This window comes from Elephantulus edwardii, unplaced genomic scaffold, assembly GCF_000299155.1.
Source record: "Elephantulus edwardii isolate Elephantulus edwardi_28Jun2011 unplaced genomic scaffold, EleEdw1.0 scaffold00008, whole genome shotgun sequence".
NCBI classification, from domain to species: Eukaryota; Metazoa; Chordata; class Mammalia; order Macroscelidea; family Macroscelididae; genus Elephantulus; species Elephantulus edwardii.
In genome coordinates this window covers 17,601,384-17,623,385 of record NW_006399758.1, presented here as the reverse complement: position 1 = coordinate 17,623,385, position 22,002 = coordinate 17,601,384, and the positions used below count along the sequence as shown (strand labels likewise).

Sequence of the window (22,002 nt, the reverse complement as noted above, 5' to 3'; positions counted from 1 at the left end):
CCGAAGAATTCTGAAAATCCGCTTGTGGCATCAAGAGAAAGGGCCACTGCCATTCCACCTGTAGGACATTCTTTGTGAGATAGCGATCATTTCTCATTTTGACAGCTCACTGGGAAAATGACATGTGATAGAATCACCTAAGAGATTGTGCAAGAGCTAAAACATTTCATGTGTCCCATGTCCTTCAGGTAGAAGAGAGCAGGTATCACAAAGTACTGGATTTAGTGAGAGATAAGGTCTCCAATAATCATTTGGCTCCTGATATTTGGAGGTGGGGGAAAGCCAAACATTGCAAAAGGAGCTCTTGAAAATGGGCTGCTTATTAGAGAGAGCTCTGGCAGCCAAGAGGGTGAGGTATTGCACTGTCAACCCCAAAGCAGGTGGTTCAAATCCAACAAAATAAGTAATTTCCTTCTGTCAGTTTACAGCTTATGAAAACTAGAGCATTAGCTGTGTTTTGGTTCCAATTCCACCACAGTTCAAATCTAACAGCTGCCCCATAAGAGAAAAATGAAGGGTCTTCTCTGGTTTTTAGTTCAAGCCTTGGCAATCCAACGGAGGGCCACCAGGCGTCAGAGTCAACTCACTGGTAAAGTTTGGGCTTTTATAAGCTTGTAAATTATTTCAAACCAGTTTTTAAAAGTTGTTTTTGCTTGGACCAACCTAATCTTGCTTGGTCGTCAAAGTCCTAAGGTTTGCCAGACCTTCCTTCTGCAATATCCCCTTGGAAATGTAAATTTTCTAGCATAGTAGGAACATTCTGTACTAATTATTTGGAAGAAAGGGCCAAAAAGAAATCAGTGTGTAGGTCAATAATTTATTTATGTATGAACAGGTCAGAACAAGGTAGCCATACATTTGCTCAAAATGTATATGAATGTATATATACATACATACTCATATACACACACATATACCAGGAACTCTGAGATTGTGAGGATGGTGCAGGATAGGGCAGAGTTCAGATCTGTTGTTCCTCGGTTGCTGTGTCATAGTTTACCCAGTGGCACCTAACAACAGCTGAACTCATTAGCCTACTCCAGGAAGTTAGGAAAATCTGCAAAAAGGGTCAGGAATAGAGAAAGGAGTCTGGAGTCTGGAAGCAAGTCAGCTTAGCTCTTAGCTCCTATGAACACACATGAGGAACAAAACAGGGGTTGGTCCAACAAGTCCCCAAGAATGTACATGCCCACGGGACTGTCTCCAGTGTAGCCACCTTGAAAGTCTGTCTAGTCACTCACACATCAGGATTTGAAAGGGACTCAGTGGTCACCATCCTTGGGGCATGTTGTCAGGTGGGACCAGTTCTTGGAAAAAGACATCATGCTGGCAAAGGTGAGGGTCAGTGAAAGTGAAGAACACCCTTAACAAGATGACCTGACACAGTGACTGCAATCAATAATGGGCTTGAGCAGGGCGCAGATGATGGCTTAGCATAGGGTGAGGTTTGGATCTGTTCAGGGGGTCGCTATGAGTTGGCGTCTAGGCAATGGCATCCAACAACAGTGGTCACCTGGTTAAATCTAGTTGACAGTCAAGTTAACTTCTGGAAATTTTGTTTTGTTGTGACTTTTAGAATTGTCCAAATCTGGGTCTTTTGAGAATGGGTTTAATTTTTGAAAGCAACTCAACTTCACTCAAAGCCAAGGCTAACAAATAAGGTGAATGAGAAGGATGATGGATTAAGACTCAAGTAGGCCCATGAGATGACAAAGCAGGGTTGTTTGCTTGACTTGCAGAGTGTTCTGGAAAGGTAACTCCAAAATCATTTCGAGAAACAGGCAATCTCTTTACCCTGTAAATGAGAGGATAAATGGCCTCTCTCTTTGGTGTGAACAAGGAAATTCACTCCAAATATATTTTAAATGTGTGTGACCTCTGGTCCAGAAGTTTCATTTCTAGCTATTTATCTTAAGGAAATTATTGAGAATATATACAAAGATTAACTGTTACCAAGATGACATGTTCGTAACAAAGTTAGGAAGGATCTAAACAACTAAAGAATGTGTTGGTTCAATACTAACTAAAAAATTCAAACTCACTGCTGTCTAGTAGAAACTGACTCATAGCTCACCCTCTGTTGGATTTTTAAGGCTGTAAATCACACAGGAGGAATTTTCCCATCTTTTTCTGGTGTAACTTCTGGTGGATTCGAACTATGAGAGAGGCTAAGTCTTTGGGTTAGTAGTAAAGTTCCCGACAGACAAGGCCACCACAGCTCCTTTGAGTAAATATAGGAGGGCAGGTAAAGTGAATGGAATACTGCACTGTGGGGAGGGATGGTGTTGCTGAAATGTTTCTAATGATGTGAAAAACTTCTCCAATTATAAAGGGGCAGGTTACAAACAAGCATTAAGATATGATTCCACACATGTTTTGTTATCCTTCTATTTTTACAAAAATGGCCTTATGTAATATTTGTCCTGATGAGACTGTGTTAGTTTACTCAGCATAATGCTCTCCAGCTTCTCCCAAGTTATGTAGTATTTTTTTTTTAAATTGCTCCTAAGTGCTGCATAGTATTCCATTGTATGACTGTACCACAATTTCTCAATCCATTCTATTGTGGTTGGACATTTGGGCTATTTCCATGTTCTTGTGATTGTGAATAATGCTGCAGGTGCAGGGGGTGGGGGAAGGAAATGAGAAGGATCTGCGTGAAAACACAGGGTAATGATGGGCAAGGTCCAATGGTAATTAATTTTATAAAACGTGATACATGAGAATGGTTGTATAAAACACAATGTGAATAAAGAATAGTGTGAAACAACGTATACAAACTTTGTAAACAAACAAACAAATCACATCATGCTTGGAAAGATGCAGGGGGACTATGGTAAGGGAAAAGGACCTTCAATAAGATGAATTGATACAGTGACTGTGACAGTGGGCTCAAGCATGTCAGAGATTGTAAGGATGGCACAGGATGGGGGTGGGGAGATGAGATCCAGGGCAAAGTGCATTTCACATATACAGGAGAGAGGAGAGAACAGGGTATTAAAGGATGCATACTATGTTTTTAATAATGAGATGGTAGTGAGTATTTTGACATTCTATTCACTTGTCTAGAGAGCTCTGGTGGTAAGGAGCTGAGCTGCAACCCTGAAGGCACATAGTTCAAATCGTCCAGTTGCTCCACAGGAAAAAGATGAGCAATCTCCTGGATCAAACTGCCTCTGAAAACCTGCTGGAGGGTCCGTTTTGGGTCACTTCTGACTGGATGTTACACAACACTTGTCTAGATAGTCAGATTTTTTTCCTAGACAGAAAGAATGTTTTTATAATAAAAAGATGATCAAAGTTTCCTTTCTCCAATCCTACTGAAGTTAGTTCAGCCACCAGCACAGCCTATGCCAGCCTTCTTTTTACAATATGTTTTCAAAAGAGTAGTTTCCTCATACTGGCTGCTGTAGCGTATAAACATGGGAAGGATCTGGAGTTGTGGTTAAGCAACAAGATGTATTTCTGTTTGGCCTCCAAGTTTAAAGTCATAATGGTGAAACTGAGGCTGAGCACAAGTCTCTTCCCAGCCCCAGGCTTCCCAGGGCAGGACTGAAATGCAAGTGACCATGTGAATTAGCACGTCAGCATGTATGAAAATCACTTAACTTATAACCACAGTCAACACCAGTGGGTGCAACCCTCAAGAAATCAAACAATTGAGCAAATCTTCTACAAAAGGGCTTATTTTAAAATGCTAAAAGGCAAGGATGTTACTTTGAGGACTAAGGTGCACCTGACCCAAGCCATGGCGTTTTCAGTCATCCATTGTGCCTTCTGGATGAGGGATTAGGAACACCAAAGAAGAAGTGATACATTTGAATTGTGGTGTTGGCAAAGGATGCTGATTGTTTTATGGACTGTCAGAAGAGTAAACAAATCTGTCCTGAGCACAATACAACCAGAGTGCTCCTTAGAGAGAAGACAGTGGGACTTCATTGCACGTACTTCAGACACGTTGTCAACATGGATCAGTCTCAGGAGAAGGACATCAAGCTTTGTAGAATATCAGTGACAAAGAGAAATCCTCAACAAGATGGAACTTATACAAGGATTTGTATCAAAAGGCTTAATGGTAAATGAGGATAATACAGGGCTGGCTAATAATATTTTACTCTTCTGTGCACAGGGTCACTATGAATCAAAATCAACTTGATGAAATCCAGTATCAGCAACAACAAAAGGAAACCAGTATACATATCCCAGAGGAAGGGTTCTTTTAAAGAGAAAAAGGGCAATTGTTATTTGGGATTAGATAAAGGAATAGTGATTGGTGGAAAGAAAAACCAAGTGAAAAGAGAGAAACACAAATATTAACAAAGAAATGCCATGCATTTCGCTACCCAAAAGGGCCCTTCACAGATAAAAGTTTAGAAAACTGGAAGAGTTAGTTGTTTTTCAAAGGCAACTGAGAAGGTACAGATGACCAAGGTGTGAAACAGCAGGGGTTCTCCTAGATTAAAACCCGTGCAGCCCTGCTAGCTCACACCTACCTTAGACTCAACAAAACCCTTCTAATGGAGTTTAGCAGTAATGGGGCCTGGGGGAGGGGGAAGGCCAGTTGAACTCTTATTCAAAGAAATAAGGATTTGGACCGTGCACAAGAGTGTCAACAAGTTATGTAGATCTTATCAGCATCGCATTTTTGGTGCCTCCCAGCTATCCATCGAGCCTCCACCAGCCTGTCGACACCCGTCAGCCTCCCACGCACCCTGGGCACATCAACACCTCACAAAGCTCTGCCTGGCCAGGCGGCCTCCCCTGAGTCCGGAGGCCCAAGAATATTCTTTCTGCTCAATGTGACACCCTCATACCATCCGCTTGGTGTGCACGAGTACCAGTTGTGCCTCCCTTTGTTAGCTTCCTGTGACTTCACACATTGGATTCGATTGATTAGATTTCTGTAAAGATGAACCGTTTTGCTTAACTTGAGGAAAAATATTAAAGTTGTAAAACTTGCATCTGAAAGAATAGAGTGTATTGTTTTGATAATGCGATGAGGAACGAGCCAGAATCATTCTTGAAGTTTTATGGGATTATGCTGCTGTTTCCACACTTGCAGGTGAAGCAGAAGGTTTTCCCCAATTGCTGAGAAGGGATGAGACTGTCTCTGACTCAACCTCCTCCCTCCCAAAAAGAAAACCTTCAGAGCTCTGTTAATGTGTGTGTATTGCTCCATGACAAGGCAGACTTTCAAATGTAATTTTGCTAAACTAGGGGAAAAATGCATTTATTTAGACAATGAAAATGATAGTCTTTACCATAGATCTCAAGTTTCTTTTTCAATTACTTGCTCTTTACATAAAGTCAGTGAATAGGTCTCCTTGTTTGTTTTTCATTTGTAGGCAGCTTTAAGTGCCTTGAAACAATTTTCTGAACAAGGATTGGATCCAGTGGAAGGGGCAATGAACATTGAAAAAGGTTCTCTTGAAAAGTGAGTAAATCCTTGACCCTCATTCTTACATGTTGTAATCTTTTGGTTGTTCCAAAATTAAGACAAAGATGATAATAAAGGAAAACTATCCTAGTAATGGCTATATTTTATAAAACTGTTTGTAATAAAATGAAAATTTAAAATTAGTATGTAGTCAAAGTAATTCATGTCTACGGGTTCCCTGGGTAACAACAATGGTTAGGTGCTCAAGTACTGGTGGAAATACTGGCGGTTCAGATCCACCCAGAGCGACTTCAGAAGGCAGACTCAGCTTCTGCAGTCACAGCCGAGAGGCCTTTATGGGGCAGCTCTGCTCTGCACACATGGGTTCAGCGGTGAGACAGAGGTGACTAAAGATGACCAACAACAGCAAAAAGGTTTCTGTGTCTCTTCATTTTAATGCCCTTTGCTGGAAATATTCAGGTTCATTTTATTAACTTAGAGACTTGCAAAACTTTTAAATGGTTGGTTTTCACTTCATGCTGCTGAATAGTCTAGAATGAAGCTGTTTTCTGAGGTGAGCATTTTCAGTCATATTCATGCTCCGGTGAGGACACAATAGAGGAAGGAGGCAAAACCGAGTTGAGTGGGGCTTTCAGTCTCCTTTTTCTCTGCTTTCTCATTGTTAATATGACATGCCAACACACATTGTCACAAAAGAGCTGCAACGGCAAAAAATACAGCCCAGTGATTATTCCCCAAAGCCAGCTCATGTTTGATGAGATGCGGACATAAACTCTTATCTGAGAGACTGGATTTTGCATCTGTCCAGAGATTTAGTCTATATTTGAGAAATTACATTTCCACTGTTTAATCCAAACTCTTAAATCAGTAATGAGAGCAGGTGAGATTTCAGGACACACACAGGAGACCGCATTTTTAGAATTAATAAGAAAAGACCACTCAGAGAGTAAAGCCTGACTATATGGGTCCTGCTGTTGTGTACCCACACAAAAGGAAAATATGTGAGCATTTGGTTATTAATATGTAAAAGGTGAGAGGCTGAGGAGAAAATATTTGGTAAACAGACATGACATTTTAGGTTTTCTATAGGTTGGCAACCATTTATAAGTTAATTTAATCAAAACCATTTCCACATGATCTCATCAGTAGACTATCTGGGCATAAATATTGTTGTTTCACTTTAAAATGTCACTTTTGTGTTGACCTTTGAATCCTATGTGCCATCTGCTAATAAACATGTCTGAAGATGTGCAACCCTGGACCTTCAGCTCTTGTTAATGTATTAATCTTTCAGACAAGCCAAGCCTCTGGGAGAGAAAGCCGACAATAACCAGGCCCGCCTGGGCTCCATCGCTCAGGACTGCAAGAAATCAAAGTCGGGCATCTAGCAGCTCTCAGCTCCCAGCACCCACGGCTGCCACCGCGTCCTTATAAACCTGTCAGCACGCATGCGGGTGTCTGTGCTCAAGGAAATGAATGACTAATACCATTATGTGAGTCTTATGTGAAGACAACACTATTCTAACTCAAGAGATAATAGACCTGGTACTGTTTATTCAACTTGGGGGGAGTGGGGGGAATAAAACTTTGAGCGTTTCCCTTGGAACTTGATATCAGATCATAACTCATTTGCCCAGAGGCAGCAGAAATCTGATCCTGCTACTGGAGCTTAAAACAACAATTAATGTGAAGCACTAGAAACCGAAGTAAAATTTTAAAAGGATTCATAGGGAAGGTGGATTTGGGTCTGTTGTTATGACCGCTTTTGTTGTGGCTCTTGTACTCACGTTCGCCTGCTCTGTCTTTTCAATAATGCTTGACACTTTGGGACATTAACCGATGATGTGCAGTGGAATGTGATGGTTGTTGTCTTCATGTAGACCCATCCAGTCAGTCTCTCTTTTTATGCAGATATTTGTAATCTTCATCCTATATCAATACAAATAATGGCTCGAAGACGTGTGCCAACCGCCATGCTTTAAATCGGGTCAGTGGACAGACCATACAAAATGTGTTAAGAACAAGTAATTCTTTCTTCATAACACAATCCATTATGCTCCTGGAATTTTAAAAATACACACAGTTGTGGGTTTTGCGCTTCATGATAATACTATTTGCAACTAAAGAGGCGACTTGCCTCTGCCAGCCATTTGCCTGGATCCTGTGCTCTGTCGTGTAATTTGCACCCACTCCCATTCGTGTTGTAGCCGCTCACTGTTTGCATCCAGAGTGTTCTTCAAAACTGCCTTTGGACTTGGGATGGTGAGTAGGATCAAAACAAATCAATGTACATGGCGATGAAGAAAAAGCCTGGAGACGTTTTGCCAGCGTATAGCCAGCCACACTGGGTTTCAGCATGTTGGAATCCAGCGTGTAATGAATACAGTAAAAATTTGGTTGGTTGATGTGTGAAATGTTGTTATTGTTGTTCTTTCGTCTCATCTTTTCAATATTACCTTAGTGAAACCCATCAGAAATACCACCGCCCACCAAGTCATCCTGTCCAGTCATGGAATTAAAGAGCATTACAGTCTGTGTCACCAGCTGTATCTGTGAAACTGCAGGGCTACCTCATGGATGACTTGCTGGGCCAGGTTTCCTGATCAGCCGTCATCTCATTGTTAAGCCTTTCTCTTCATTGATTTACAAACATTGTGCAATGCGAAAACACTATATGCTCTAACTGCCTGACCCAACATGACAATAGAAATACAATTATGTAAGATTTCACAAGCAAAACCACCACAAATCATGATCTGGCTGACTCACACGCGACTGGAGAATAAACAAACAGCAACATAAGGAAATAACTCTAGGGCCGTTCTTAATGATTCCCATGTGGGGCAGCCAGGCAGTACTGGGAGGGCTGGGTGCCCTTGGAGGAAATAGACTTTGGTTACATAAAGCTGGGTCCTTGTGGAAAGAAAAGCACATTTATAAAGTTGGGGCCCACAAAAGTGACTGGGTTGAAAACTAGTCCTTCATTCTAACAAAAGAGTCAGAGGGCCCTAAATCATTCCTTCAGATGGAAGGGGACAGGCCCTTTTCTCTGTACCTGAGACTGAGGCAACACATGATAGGGTGGGAAATGGGCTGAGGGGCTACTTCAAACAACATCATTAAAGTGGATCTGCCATTTACCAAATGCAGTAAACATAGTCTACCTCCCGCCGCTGATGGTCCCAACACCAAGGCTGTCGTGTCTGTGGGAGGGTGATGAGCTCAGGGAACAAACAAAACTAATCAGTTCTCACGACCCAAGTATCTGAAGCATTTAACTCTGGAACTGTCTGCCCTGTGTCCTCCTCATGGCTGATACATCCCTGATCACCGCAGAGTATGGGTGGGGGTGGGAAGGGGAGAATGGCAGGGTGCAAATTTGCAGTGGATCCTAAATTGAATGAGAGGATCTTTACAGAACATTTATTAAAAACCCTTTCTTCCCATCTACCTGCTGGAAGAACCAGGATGGCCTTCAAATATTTTCCAGGACAGCAGCCCTCCCTGGGAAACATTTGGGCTTTCTTTGGGTGAATTTGCAATGCAAATGATGGGTGGCCCACAGCCCTCTCAAGGACCTGCTGGGATGCTGGGTTCCAGAGCACAGGGCTATATATCATTAGAGGGGAAACCATTAAGTAGATTTATTGAAAGAATGTTTCTTCGGCACAGGGAGATCTTTTTGATGAAAAATGGAACTCATTATTCTTTAAAGGACACAGATTGACTTATCTCCTTTATCAATTACAATGTCTGCTTTCAGCTTTTCTTAATCAGCGTTGAGCTTTGTAGTCACTTTCCAGTGCTGTGGCCAATGCATTTTATGAAAAACGTTTGGTTTTACATTTTAATTGGAAATATGAAATTGCACTTTGGAACCCAAACCATCCTTTTTCTGTACAACTTGCCAAAGATCGAGGACGAAACACCATGGTCCAGGTTTGACAAGAGCTCTGCCCTTTCCTGGGGTGATTTCTCTGAGAAGTTGTCTTAGTATTGTCCCCAAAGAAACCAGTCACACTAATGACTTTCTTCTTGACTAGTTTCCTGCATAGTAATGTACTAATAGATTGATGAAAAACTTGTTATTTTATGTTTTCAGGACTCCTAGTACTGATGTAGCTTGTGGGATGCTGTATGGCTGACATCAGTGTTTCAAGTACCAGAAGGGTCACCCGTAGTGGACAGATTGCAACAGAGCTCCGAGATTAAGACAGGCGAGGAACAGGCCTTCAAAAAGCCAATGAACAGCAGAAGAGCACAGGCAGTTTAATCATTAATAATCGGAACTTAGGATGCACATATGAATGTAGAAAAACTGGAAGTTTTAAAAAATGAAATGGAATGCATGCAGATTGACATTCTAGGTAGGCATCAGTGAACTGAGATGGACTGACATGGGCCACTTTGAACCAGATAATCATATGATCTGCAATGCTGAGATTGAAAAACTGAAAAAGGATGATGTTACTACATTCATAGTTTAAAAGATAATTTCAAGGTCTATCCTGAAGAACAATGTTGTGAGTGATAGGATACTATCCATTAACATGCAAGAGAGACCTGTTACTATGACCATTATTCAAATATATGTACCAACAACCAAAGCCAAAGAGAAGGAGGTTGAGGATTTGTACCAATTTTTGTCATCCAAAATTGACCAAATATTCAATCAAGAAGTATTAATAATTATTGGTGACTGAAACATCAAAATTGGAAACAGTGAGGAGATAATGGTAGTTGAAAAGTACGGATGTGGTGACAGAAATGAGGCTGGAGATAAAATTACTTAATTTTGTGCACACAATGATTTATTCAAAGCAATTTTTGTCCTAAAAAGACCAACAACAAAGACGACTCTTTTTGCAAGGACTTCACTTGATGGACTGCACAGGACTCAAATATTATACCTGCAGAAAGAATCATTAGAGAAGTGCAGTAATCAGTACTCAAAGCCAAGCCAGGTATCAATTGTGAAACAGACCGTTAATTACTCATATGCAAGTTCAAATTGAAGGTGAAGAAAATGAAAACTAGTCCACAGAACCAAAATATGACTTTGAGTCTATCCTAGTTGAATTTAAGAATCATCTCAAGAACATATTTGAGGCATAGCCCACCAATGTTCAAAGACCAGAGATAGTGTGGGAAGACATCAAGGATATCATCTATAAAGAGAGCAAAAGGTCACTACAAAGAGAAGAGTGGGAAACTCACCAAAACCAAAATGAATGTCTGAAGAGACTATGAGAATTGCATTAGAGCACCGAGAAACCAAAACAAAACAAAGAGATGCCAACATACAAGAGATGAACAGAAGATTTCAAAGTACAGCTTGAGAAGACAAAGTATTATAATGAAATGTGCAAAAAGCAGGTGTCAGAGAAGAAAAAGGAAATAACTCACTCAGCATTTTCTTAAGCTAAAAGAACTGAAAACCAAATTCAAGCCTTGAGTTGCAACATTGGGGGATGCATGCGATGGGTAAATGCTGCAAAAGATCAAGAACTACAGCCTTTGATATGGACTACATCTCAACATCAAGAAAACAATAGTCCTCACGGGAGGACAATCAATATCATGATAGATGGAGAAAGGATTGAAGTTGTCAATGATTTCATCTTATGTGGATCAACAGTTAATCCCCTCAGCACCAGCAGTCAGGAGATCAGGAGATGTATTGCACTAGGAAAGTCCACTGTCAGGGTCCTTCTCCAAAATAATTAAGAGCAATCACGTCAGTTTTAAGACTAAAGAGTATCTGGTCTTCTTAGTCACCTGCTATGCATCAGAAAGCTAGACAATAAATAAAGATGAGAAGAACTGATGCCTTTGAGTTGTGTGCTGAAGATTACTGAATATCCCATGGACTGCCAAAGGCTGTTCGTTGGAAAAGGACATCACGCTTGGGAAGATGGAGGGCTAGCAAAGTAGAGGAGGAAACTTAACCAGATGGAATGGCACAGTGACTGCAGCAATGGGCTCAAGTGTGTCAGAGATGATGAGGATGGCACAGGACAGGGCAGGGCTCAAGTCTTTTGTTCATAGGGTCTCTATGCGTCATACTTGACTCAGTGGCCCCTAAAACCAGTCCAACTTGGTGAGAGGAAAAGTGGCATTCTCCTCTCATGTGATATATGGCCTGTGAAAATCCACTGGAGAGTCAACTATGAATTGGTTCCGACTCAATAACACTTAAAAGTAGTCTGCCTGGAGACACCTCATGAAAAAAATATGGCGATCTAATTCTCAAAAATCAACCACGGAAAACCTAGCGGAGCACAGTTCTATTCTGACACACGTAGGGTCGCCATGAGTCAGTATCAACTCTATGGAAACTGGTCTGTTTTTGTTTGTTTGTTTGTTTGTTTGTTTTTGTAATGTGCCATCGAGTTGCATTTAACTATAGCAATCTTATGTATAACAGCCCTAAAACCTGCTCTAGCCTGTGCCAACTTTACTGTCTCTGACACACCCATCCTCATTACCCCAATCACCATATCAATTCATCTCATTGATGGTCTCCCTCTCTTTTTTGATCCCTCCTTGCAACATGCCCAAAGTATGTCAGATGAACCTTTAGAATCCTCACCTTCAAAGAGCAGTCTGGCTTCACCCTCTCCAGGACGAACTTTGTTAGTTCTCCCAGCAATCTATGGTATATTCAACTCTCTTCTCCAGCACCACAGCTCAAAGGCATCAATCCTCTTTCTATTATCCCTAGTCATTGTCCAGCTCTCTAATGCATAGCAAGCAATTGCAAAGAATATAGCCTGGATCAGGCACACCTTAGTCTCCAGGCTGACATCATTGCTCTTTAGTACTCTGAAGAGGTCCCTGACAGCAGACTCTCTTAATGCAGTTCGTCTCTGACTGCTGGTACCTAGAGTGTTGATTGTGGAGCCAAGCAAACGAAAGCTTTTAACAATCTCAATCTCTTCACCATCCATCACAATGCTGCCAATTGGCCCAGTGGCAAGAATCTTTGTTTTCTTGATGTTGAGCTTCAGTCCATATTGAAGGCTGCAGTCCTTGATATTCTGCAGCAAGTGCTTCAGGTCCTTCTCAGTTTCAGCAAACAGGGTTGTGTCATCTGCATAACACAAGTTGTTGATTAATCTTCCTCCAATTCTAATGCACATTTTTGGTTTAGTCATCTTGAAAATGTAAAGCAGAGAAACTAAATGGTGATTAAGCCCTTATTGCTAGTAGAATCACCCCTATGACTACCTATCTTTATGACCAACAATGGCAGACAGCCTAATAGTTTTGCACACAGAATCAATCATTAATGTAAAAAATCACATGTTAATTTTGTTGTTAAGTCTTCCATAGCCTAACCCATCATGATATGGGCACCCGGCAAATGTATAACTGATATATTTACCAAATGAACAAACTCATCATAGGAATAGATAAGTCTTGTTAAAGATAGATATTTTAAATCGACTGCTTAATGAGTGAGATACATAGTGACATAGAAATAGGCACTCAGGATAATTGATGGCATTATTAATGTTATTGATAAGGTCATTGTATCCTCAGTCTCGAAGGATCTGTGACATTTCTTAATCAGGAATCGGGGGAGTTCATAAAGCTCCATGGATTCCTGGCTTCTTTTTCACATTTCTGCTTTAAGTTCTCGTCTCTTAACAACAATACCAGGGACCCAGAGAGACGCACAGAGACCCTACAAGCCAGAGGTGAGCTGCCACATAAGGTTTCCAAGGGTGTAATCAGCCTGCTACATGTTTTCTCCTCTATGAATAATTAATTGACCTTTTTGTTAACAGCCAAATCCCTTAACCACATTGCCACCAAAGCTCCTTTCCCTACACTTTGTTGTTGTTGTTGTTGTTATGTACTATTGAGTCAGAACTGACCCACAGCTCACCCTCCAGTGGGTTTTCAGGGACAGTACATTGCACATGAAGAGATTACCCATCTTTCTCCTATGGATCAGCTAGGGGATTTGAACTGTGTGCCTTTGAGTTGGCAGTGTAACATTTTACCACCAAGCCGCAGAACTTCCTGTTGTTGTTAAGTGCCACCAAGGTGACTCACAGTGACCCTATGACAACTGATTTGAACCTTGCCATACCTTGCTCCAGTTTCATAATCTCTCTATGCTTGTGCCCATTTATCATGTGTCAGTTTATCTTGTTGAAGATCTTCCTTTCTCTCTGACCCTCTGCCTTTCTTGTCATGATATCTTTTCCCAAGGACTGTTCTGGCCCCTCCTGACAACATGCTCAAAACTAGCTGATTTAATTACAGCTTTTACGGTTCGTGGCCACCAGTTGCTCCGCAGGAGAAAGGTGGGCAATCTCCTTCTGTGAGATTAACTGCTTCTGAAAACTCGCCAGAGGGTCAGCTGTGGGTCGGTTCCGTCTCTACAGTACACAACCACCACCCTCGAATGTGTTCTTTTAAGTCCACAAGCACACACACGTGTCTTCATGAGGTGGGGCATTATAATTCATACTTTAAAGCAGAAACTTAAACTCATTCATATGCACCTGTCTCTTCTGGCAGACACCACACAAGTTCTGTTTCATCTTGCTGAGATTCTTTTAAAAAGTGCCTCACTGGGGAAGCTTTCCACTTATTTTCTAACCCTGTAACATAACTGAAAACTCATAACTGACTTTATTATCTGAATATGCTAGGGGTTAAGAAAATGTAACAAATTTGAAGACTTCACCTTAAAGGACCCTTCTTGTAGCTAGTGGGAAAGACAGGCATGACAATGAGCATGTGTAATTGCGTGTTCTGCACCTCCTGTCTGTCTTCTTCAGTCAGTTAGGTATTCATTCCCTCGTGTACCCTCCTATGCACCATCCTGTATTCTCATGGCACTGTCAAGAACACCATTTGTGTTCAAGGAACTTTTACTCCAATACTAATCTTATCTCTCCCTTACTCACCCAGCCAAACATTCACTAGCCTCCACTCCACTCTGCAACTCCCATCCACAGATACTAAACTTAAAGCTCTTTTAGCTCACCAGCGTTTAAGAAGCTATTCAACAAAATTGATTCTTGTTGTATCTCCTGGTCCTAGAACACAGCCTGCCTTAACATGGTAAATGTACAATAAACGTTTGTGGAACAAATGAATGATCTTAAAAGTTCCACCATGTCGTATTTGCCAGCCTACCTGGTTCAGTGGGAACCTGAATGCATGAACAGAGAAGATGGGTCTACTATCTCTCACCTGGGAACAAACATCTAGTTCTATTAATGTAGGACCTTATTAAAATAATTTAACATCATCAACTTACAGCTTTTTACCCCAAAATTGGGAATAAAAATACGTTGTTTGGCTCATAGATCTGGCATTTGTTAGAGATAAAGAAGTTCAACCAGGGTGCTCCTTAGAGACAAAGATGGCGAAACTCCATCTCAAGTACTTTTGGGGATGTTGTCAGGAGGGACCAGTCCTTGGGGAAAAGACATCATGGTGGGGAAGGTGGTGGAGCAGAAAATGAAAGAAAGAGCCTCAAAAACTTGGACTGACACAGTGACTGTAACAGTGCGGTTGAGGGTATCAGAGATGGTGAGGAGGCCCAGGATAGGATAAGGGTCAGGTCTGCAGTTGCCATGGGTGGACACAAGGCACCTAACAATAGCAAATACATAATATGTGTAAGTAAATATAGTCCATTATTTTAAAAGAGTGCTGAAGTAGTGACAGTAAATATTTAACTCAAGGTTAGGAGATATTAGATCTAGGAACAATGGTCTGGGAGCCACATCTGAAGAAGTGATTGAGAAAGAGGTGCCCTTGACAAAGGGTATAAGCTTTAGTTGGCCTCAGTTTCCACCACATTCTAGAATGATGGCTCTTGAAAGCATTACAGCTTCACATTTCCGTTTCCCTTCACACCTCTCTTACTCCCTCCCTCATTGCCGTGGAGTCAGAGTTAACACATAACTGACCCTCCAGTGAGTTGAGGCTGTAAATCGCCTAGAAAGAGATTGTCCATCTTTCTCCCATGGAGCTGTTGGTATATTTGAAGTTCCAGGGGAGGGGGACAATGAAACTCCTTGCAGACTATGCCATCAGGGCTTCCCCTCTGTTACTGTTGTTGTTGTTGTTGTTGTTGTTATTTGCCTTCGAATCAGAACCAACTTACAGCTGACCCTGTACTGGCTTTTCAGAGGCTGTAAATCTCCTGGGAGATTGTCCATCTTTCTCCCATGGAACAGTTGTTGGATTTGAACTGCTTACTGGTAGGTCACTAGAGTTCCCTCCTCTGTTACTAGTGATGTGCTTATATCAAATCTTGTCTCTAACATACAAACTTTCAATTAACTGCAGCAATGGACTTGAATGTGTCAGAATTTGTGAGGATGGCATGGTATAGCTAGGACTGCTTTCCAATAGGTGTTTGTAGGATTGCTGTGAGTCATACTTGACTCGATGGCACCTAACAACAACAGCGACTTTAAAGAAAAATACCACTCCTATGAATTGGGATTGTTTTGGATGCACATTGCAAGAACCTGTTCTTACTACCTACCAATGGGAAGTTTGTCATAAGGCCAGGGGAGTGATGGGAAATTTGTCATAAGGCCAGGGGAGTGATACAGAATTGGAACATGGAGGTGGAAGGTTGTGGAGACACAACAAAGTTCTCTTTCTCCTTCTAAAATTTCCCTTCTCTTTAAATGTCTATATCACTGAATTTCTCTCTCAATTTCATTCCTGAAGTCTCAGGAAGGAACATTTCCTTGGCTCATCCTGGACCAGATGTTCACTTCTGGTTCCCACTGTACCGCTATGGCTGTCCCAAGCCCACGTCTATGGAATAGGGTAGAGCATTCTCTCTCAGAGGGACAGTCATTGTGCCTCTTTGTGTGGGAATACAACCCAGTAGGTATCAGCTTCAACCCTTCTCACATTTTCCAGGGAGCAAGACTCATTACAATCATGTGCTTTCTCTCTTATTTCCAACGTAAACAGTGAAACTGAAATAACTGAGCAAAAGCCTCCCAAATGTCATAGACTGATCTCAGGTTGGTGAAGACTCTAGTGTTTTATGTGTTTATTTTTAATTCTTTCAGTCTTTAGTTTTGAGGGTCTGAAGAACTACAAAGCTGTCCTGAATGAGTCATAAAATTACCTTGGAGTAAAAACTCAAACTTTCCAGTGATCTCAAATTAGTATTTTTAAAAACCTCATTCCCTTCAGCACTAATGGAAAGATGCTTATCCTGTAGCGTGATCTTCCATCTTCAGTGACTTCTGAAGAACCAGGAGACCACCAGTCACTTCCCAACTTTATGATTATTATCACTGACATTGGGCAAGACTGAGGCAATCCTGTTTTCCTTTTCTTTCAGACTTTACTAGTAAGCTTTCAAGGGAACCAAAAAGGAGGTGTGGTTCTTTGAGTGGGTGGGAGAAAGGAGACAATAAAAAGAATCTGAAAGTTGGATTTGAAACTAAAGTGGTGAAGAAGTCCAACAGCCTTGGAATGAGGAAATAAAAGTTGGAGAAACATTTGTGACTGGAACAGGCTATGTTCTCCACAGGTAAGTCTTTAAATATCCTCTTCTTGGCTTCATGAATGAGGTAGTCAAAAATCTTTCATTTACTCTTACGCCTGGCCCTAAATCTTCTGCATAGGAAGTAGTTTTCCAGAAACATGTTTGGCTACTGGTTCTTCCTCATTTTCACTGCAGGGAGAGAAAGCAGATCCCTTTTCACCAATTCAAGATGGTTATCAAGATCCTAGCTTTGGCAAAGACCAGGCCTGGATGTGAACTCCAAGGAGAAGCTAGCTGAGAAGCTAACCAATGTGTTATCTCTGACATTAGGAGAGGTTAGAGCTTTTTTGTTTTTATTTTTTTTTTTTGCCTGCAAAAAGAATTGCTTCCACAGTTCTTGCAACACAACACACAGCAGCTGTTCATATGTTCAGCAGTAATATAACTATTGCCACTATCCTAAGAGGCAAAAAACCCACTAGCCTGAAAACAAGTAGTTCAAAAGATCTGGCCTTCTGGCTTTGCACTTTGAAGGAATTCTGATCTTCCATTTATTGAGCAAATGTGGATTAAATATCCACGCCTGAGTTGGTCATTGTGCTGTTGTTGTTAAGTGCAGTCAAGTCCCAAGCGAAGCATAAAGTAAGGTCTTCACCTTCAAGGAGCTTCCAGTCCAATTAGAAAGGTAAATTGGAAACAAAGAGAAAATACAAGAAGATAGTAATTAACAAGCTTTAACAGGATTTGGTTTCAGCTTCTTCTCCTTCCTACAGAGCCTAAGAAAATACTCTGTGAAGCCAACTAATTAGGTTTTAATATTGGAAAAATAAATGTTCACCTTGATTTTTTTCATAACCTGGATCAACCAGCTTATAAACATTATGCTTCCGGAATCTAATTTGCATGTTTCCTTTTCTGGAGTAATCCCTGTGGTATCTGGGACTTTTTAAAATGAGTCAACAAGTAACCCTGGAGGCTCAGTGGTTAAATGTTCAGCTCCTAACTGAAATATTAGTAGTTCAAACCCACAAGCTGCTCTAGGAAAAAAATACGTGCCAGCCAACTTCCATAAAGATTGTTATTGTTGTCGTTATGTGCCATTGAGTTGCCTGTGACTCATAGCAACCCTATGTACAACAGCTCTGAACCCTACCCTATCCTGAGCCGGTATCACTGATTCCAACACCCCTAATTTCATTGCCCCAGTTATTGTGTCAATCCTTCTCATCTGGGATCTTCTGTTCTGTCCCTCCACATTCCCAAGCATGATGTCCTTCAAGGATCAAACCCTCCTGGCCACATACCCAAAGTATGAGAGACGGAGCTTCAAAATCCTTGCTTTCAAGGACAAACTTGATGTCACCCTATCCAAGAGAGACTTATTTGTTCACTTGATAGTCAATGATCTGTTCAATACTCTTCTCCATTATCACAAAGACATCAGTTCTTCTTTTGTCAACCTTAGTTATTATCCAGTTCTCTGATGCATAGCATGTAATTGGGAAGACCATGGACTGGATCAGGCACACCTTAGTTGTCAGATTGACATCATTGCTCGTCAGCATTCTGGAGAGGTCCCTGACAGCAGATGTCCCCATTGTAATTTGTGTTTTGATTTTCTGACTGCTGGTGCTAAGAGTGTTGATTGTGGAACCAAACAATTTGAAATTGTTAAAAGCCACAATATTTCCTTCATCTATCATAGTACTGCCAATTGTCCCAGTCATTGTCTTCTTGATGTTAAGTTTCAATTCATATTGAAGACTAGAGTTCCTTACCTTCAAGCATTTAGGTCTTCCTCAGTTTCAGCAAGCAAGGTTGTGTCATTCGCATATTGTAGGTTGTTGAGTCTTCCTCCAATTCTGATGCCACACTCACAAAGTCCAGGCTCTCTAATGATCTATTGAAAAGGTATGTTCCAAGCAGTGTAATAGCTGGGTCATATAGAATTTATATGTTCAGCTTTTTGAGGAAATGCCAAACTGCCTTCCAGAGTGGTTGTACCATTTTGCAATCCCACCAACTGTGTATAAGAGTTCCCATCTCATCACATCCACTCCAACATTTATTTCTTGCTGCTCTGTTAAACTTTGCCACTGCTACTGGGATAAGATAGTCTCTCAGTGTGGTTTTTATCTGCATCTCTCACTTGGAAAATGAGAGCTGAGGCACAGAGACTTGTACACCAGTGCTCATAACAGCATTATTCACCATAGCAAGAACATGAAAACAGCCCAAATGTACAACCACAATGGAATAGATTTAGAAATTATGGTTCATTGACACAATGGAATACTATGCAGCATGCTGGAGCAATGATTTTCTAAATTACTACCTAACATGGAGAGAACTGGAGAACATTATGCTGATTAGCTGACTCAGTCTCATAAAGACAAATACTGTATACGATCTTTATTTTAGAACAAGTACAAGGATCCAAGGGGGGACTTAACCATAGCGTCACACAATTTGATGGATGGAGGGAGGGGTAGGAAAGAAAAGGGTAAGATCCAGTGTGAAAAACAGTGTATATGAACTTTGTAAGTAAACCAGTATAAAATAAAAAACCAAAACAAAACCAAACGGGTATGGAAACAGGGCACATCCCTGATGTATTCCTTTCCTAATTTTAAAACATGCAGTGTTTCCTTGCTCTGTTCTGATGACTGCCTCCTGGTCCAAGTATAGGTTTTGCATGACCATAACCAAGTATTCTGGAATTCTCTTTCTTTTCAAGGTTAGCCACAGTTTGTTGTCAAATGCCTTTGCATAGCCAATGAAGCACAGATAAACATTCCACTAGTACTCTTTGCTTTCAGCCAAGATCCATCTGACATTGGAAATAATGTCTCTAGTGTCACAGCCTCTTCTAAACTTGGCTTGTATTTCTGGTAGTTATAGGTCAATGTTCAGTTTTGGATAATCATCAGCAAGATTTTGCTTCTGTGTGATATGAGTGTATTGTTTGATAATTTCCATACTCTGTTGAGTCAGCTTTTTTTTGGAATGAGAATAAATATGTATTTCTTCCAGTCAGGTGGCCAGGTTTCCTCCAGATTTCTTTTTTTTTTTTCTCTCCAGATTTCTTGGCACAACCTGTTGAGAACATCTTGGAAATCCTGTGGTATAGTTCTACTCTCTTATATAGGGTCATTGGGTCTGAATCTATTTGAAGACAATGGGTATTTCAGTTTTGGTATAAGTCAACATTCCCTCCTTGTTTTATTTTCTGCCAAGTTTGAAAGAAAAGTCTGAAACTCTGTTTCTGAAAATTCAGCCCCTGAGAATTCTGTAGTACGTAGTTCCACTCTCAAACACATGGGTCACCATGAGTCAGAGTTCACTCCGTAGCAATTGGTTACTAGTTGCTAGTGTATAATCTTTACCTTCCTTTTACCAAGAAAATGGTGTTGAGTAGGACTAGGGGTTTGGATTCTAAAATCACACTGGCCATTTCAACTCACAATTTTTCAATAGCATATGACTATCTAGAAATATGTTTTTGGGCAAATTACCTTAACTTTTCCAAGTCTCACTTTCCTTATCTGTAAAATGAGGTTGATATTATTGTTATGTGTATTAAACAACCTCATTGTCTAACACCTAAAAAGTGTTTTGAGCTGTGTCTGGCACTACATAAAGTATCCAATAACTTTGGCTATTATTGATCAAAGCCAGCTGATGAATGAATTAAGTGCTGAGGAAAGAACGAATTACAAAAGAGTAAGCTATGGCTTTGTTTAAAGCTTTGGCCAGAGAAGGATGACTTCTTAAAGGAAATATAACACCATATAACAACTAAATATTGTGACAAAAGCAAGTTTGGCACATGCATGAACAGGGAAAAGCAAAAGTAGAAAACCAGATGGTAAAGGGAAAGAGAGTATGTGAGAAAATGTTGATAATTGCAAATCATTAAAAAAAATAGTTATGAAATAAATAGCTTATGAGACATAGAGAGACCTCTGTTGGCCTAGTGGATAGAAAGTGATGCTACCAAGTCAAAGGTAGGTAGTTTTAATCTGTGGCAGTCAGGCCTGGTTTTGTTTTTGGTCAGACATTCTTCTAGGTGGTATAGCACTAGTCTGTCCATTTGCTGTACAGAGGTAACTTGTGGTTGCTGTGATGCTAAACACTGTGACACTGATGTGTCAAATGCGATAATGGTTACCCATGGTGGACAGTGTTTGGTGGAGCTCACCAAATAAAACAGGCTTAGAAGCAGGAGTGACATCCACTTCTGAGACAGCTTGCCTCCAGAAACTCTATGAACTTGGAGCAACAGTGAAAGTTATACAAATGTTCTGATCTTTAGTTCATAGGGTCACTATGAGTCGTCTATGACTTGATGGCACTTAACAACAACAATGCTATAGAGGAGCTCTGGTAGCCTAGTGGGTATGGAGTTATTCTGCCAACCCAAAGGCAGGTGGTTTGAAACCACCAGCTGTTCCACTGGAGAAAGATGGACAATGTCCTTCCATGTGACCTACATCCTCCTAAAACCTGCAGAAGGGTCACCTATGAGTTGATTCTGACTCCATGGCAATGAGAGGAAAGGTTTACGCTAGTTCAATAGTTGCAAATAGTTTCATTTTACTGGAAACCTCAATACAAAACACCTATGGAAGCAGCAGTCAATAAATCAAAAGACATGTTGCATTGTGCAAAGCTGCTATCAAAGATCTCTTTGAAGTGCTAAATAGCAAGGACGTCATTCTGAAAACTAAAGTGGGCAGTTCTACGAAGTCATTTAGAGTTATTTTGTGTTGGAATAAACTTGATAACATTGTGATTTTTTTTTCAGTTCAAAGGGTATAGCTTCTACTTCAAGAGAAGAGCCATGAAATATAGGGCACTAAACTGAACTCTACTGGAATTTGACCTGGTGTGGGAAACCTTGTCAAGAGCTCTTAAGGACCACATTTATGAGGGTGACTATGTGCCAGCACAGACTAAAATATCTTATGAGTTGTTGTTATGTGCTGTCTGTTGTTGTTATGAGTTGCCTGTGACTCATAGTGACCCTATGCCCAATACCCTATATACAATAGCTCTGAACACTGCCCTACCCTTTGCCAATCTCACTGTCTCCGACACACCTAACCCA

At 40.8% G+C, this 22,002-nt stretch overlaps 1 protein-coding gene across 2 annotated transcripts in view; it reads left to right on the top strand.

The window, feature by feature from the left end:
* The window catches only part of STAU2 (staufen double-stranded RNA binding protein 2), a 380,463-nt gene extending 372,651 nt beyond the window's left edge, over positions 1-7,812 (top strand). Inside the window, exons 12-13 of one of the 2 annotated variants that reach the window (XM_006880466.1) lie at positions 5,346-5,434; positions 6,693-7,812. In XM_006880466.1, the coding sequence (XP_006880528.1) occupies positions 5,346-5,434; positions 6,693-6,786 (183 nt within the window). In that variant the 3' untranslated portion in view covers positions 6,787-7,812. The remainder of the gene's footprint in view (positions 1-5,345; positions 5,435-6,692) is intronic. The other variant, XM_006880469.1, reaches the window with a different exon arrangement.
* Positions 7,813-22,002: the final 14,190 nt, after the last annotated feature.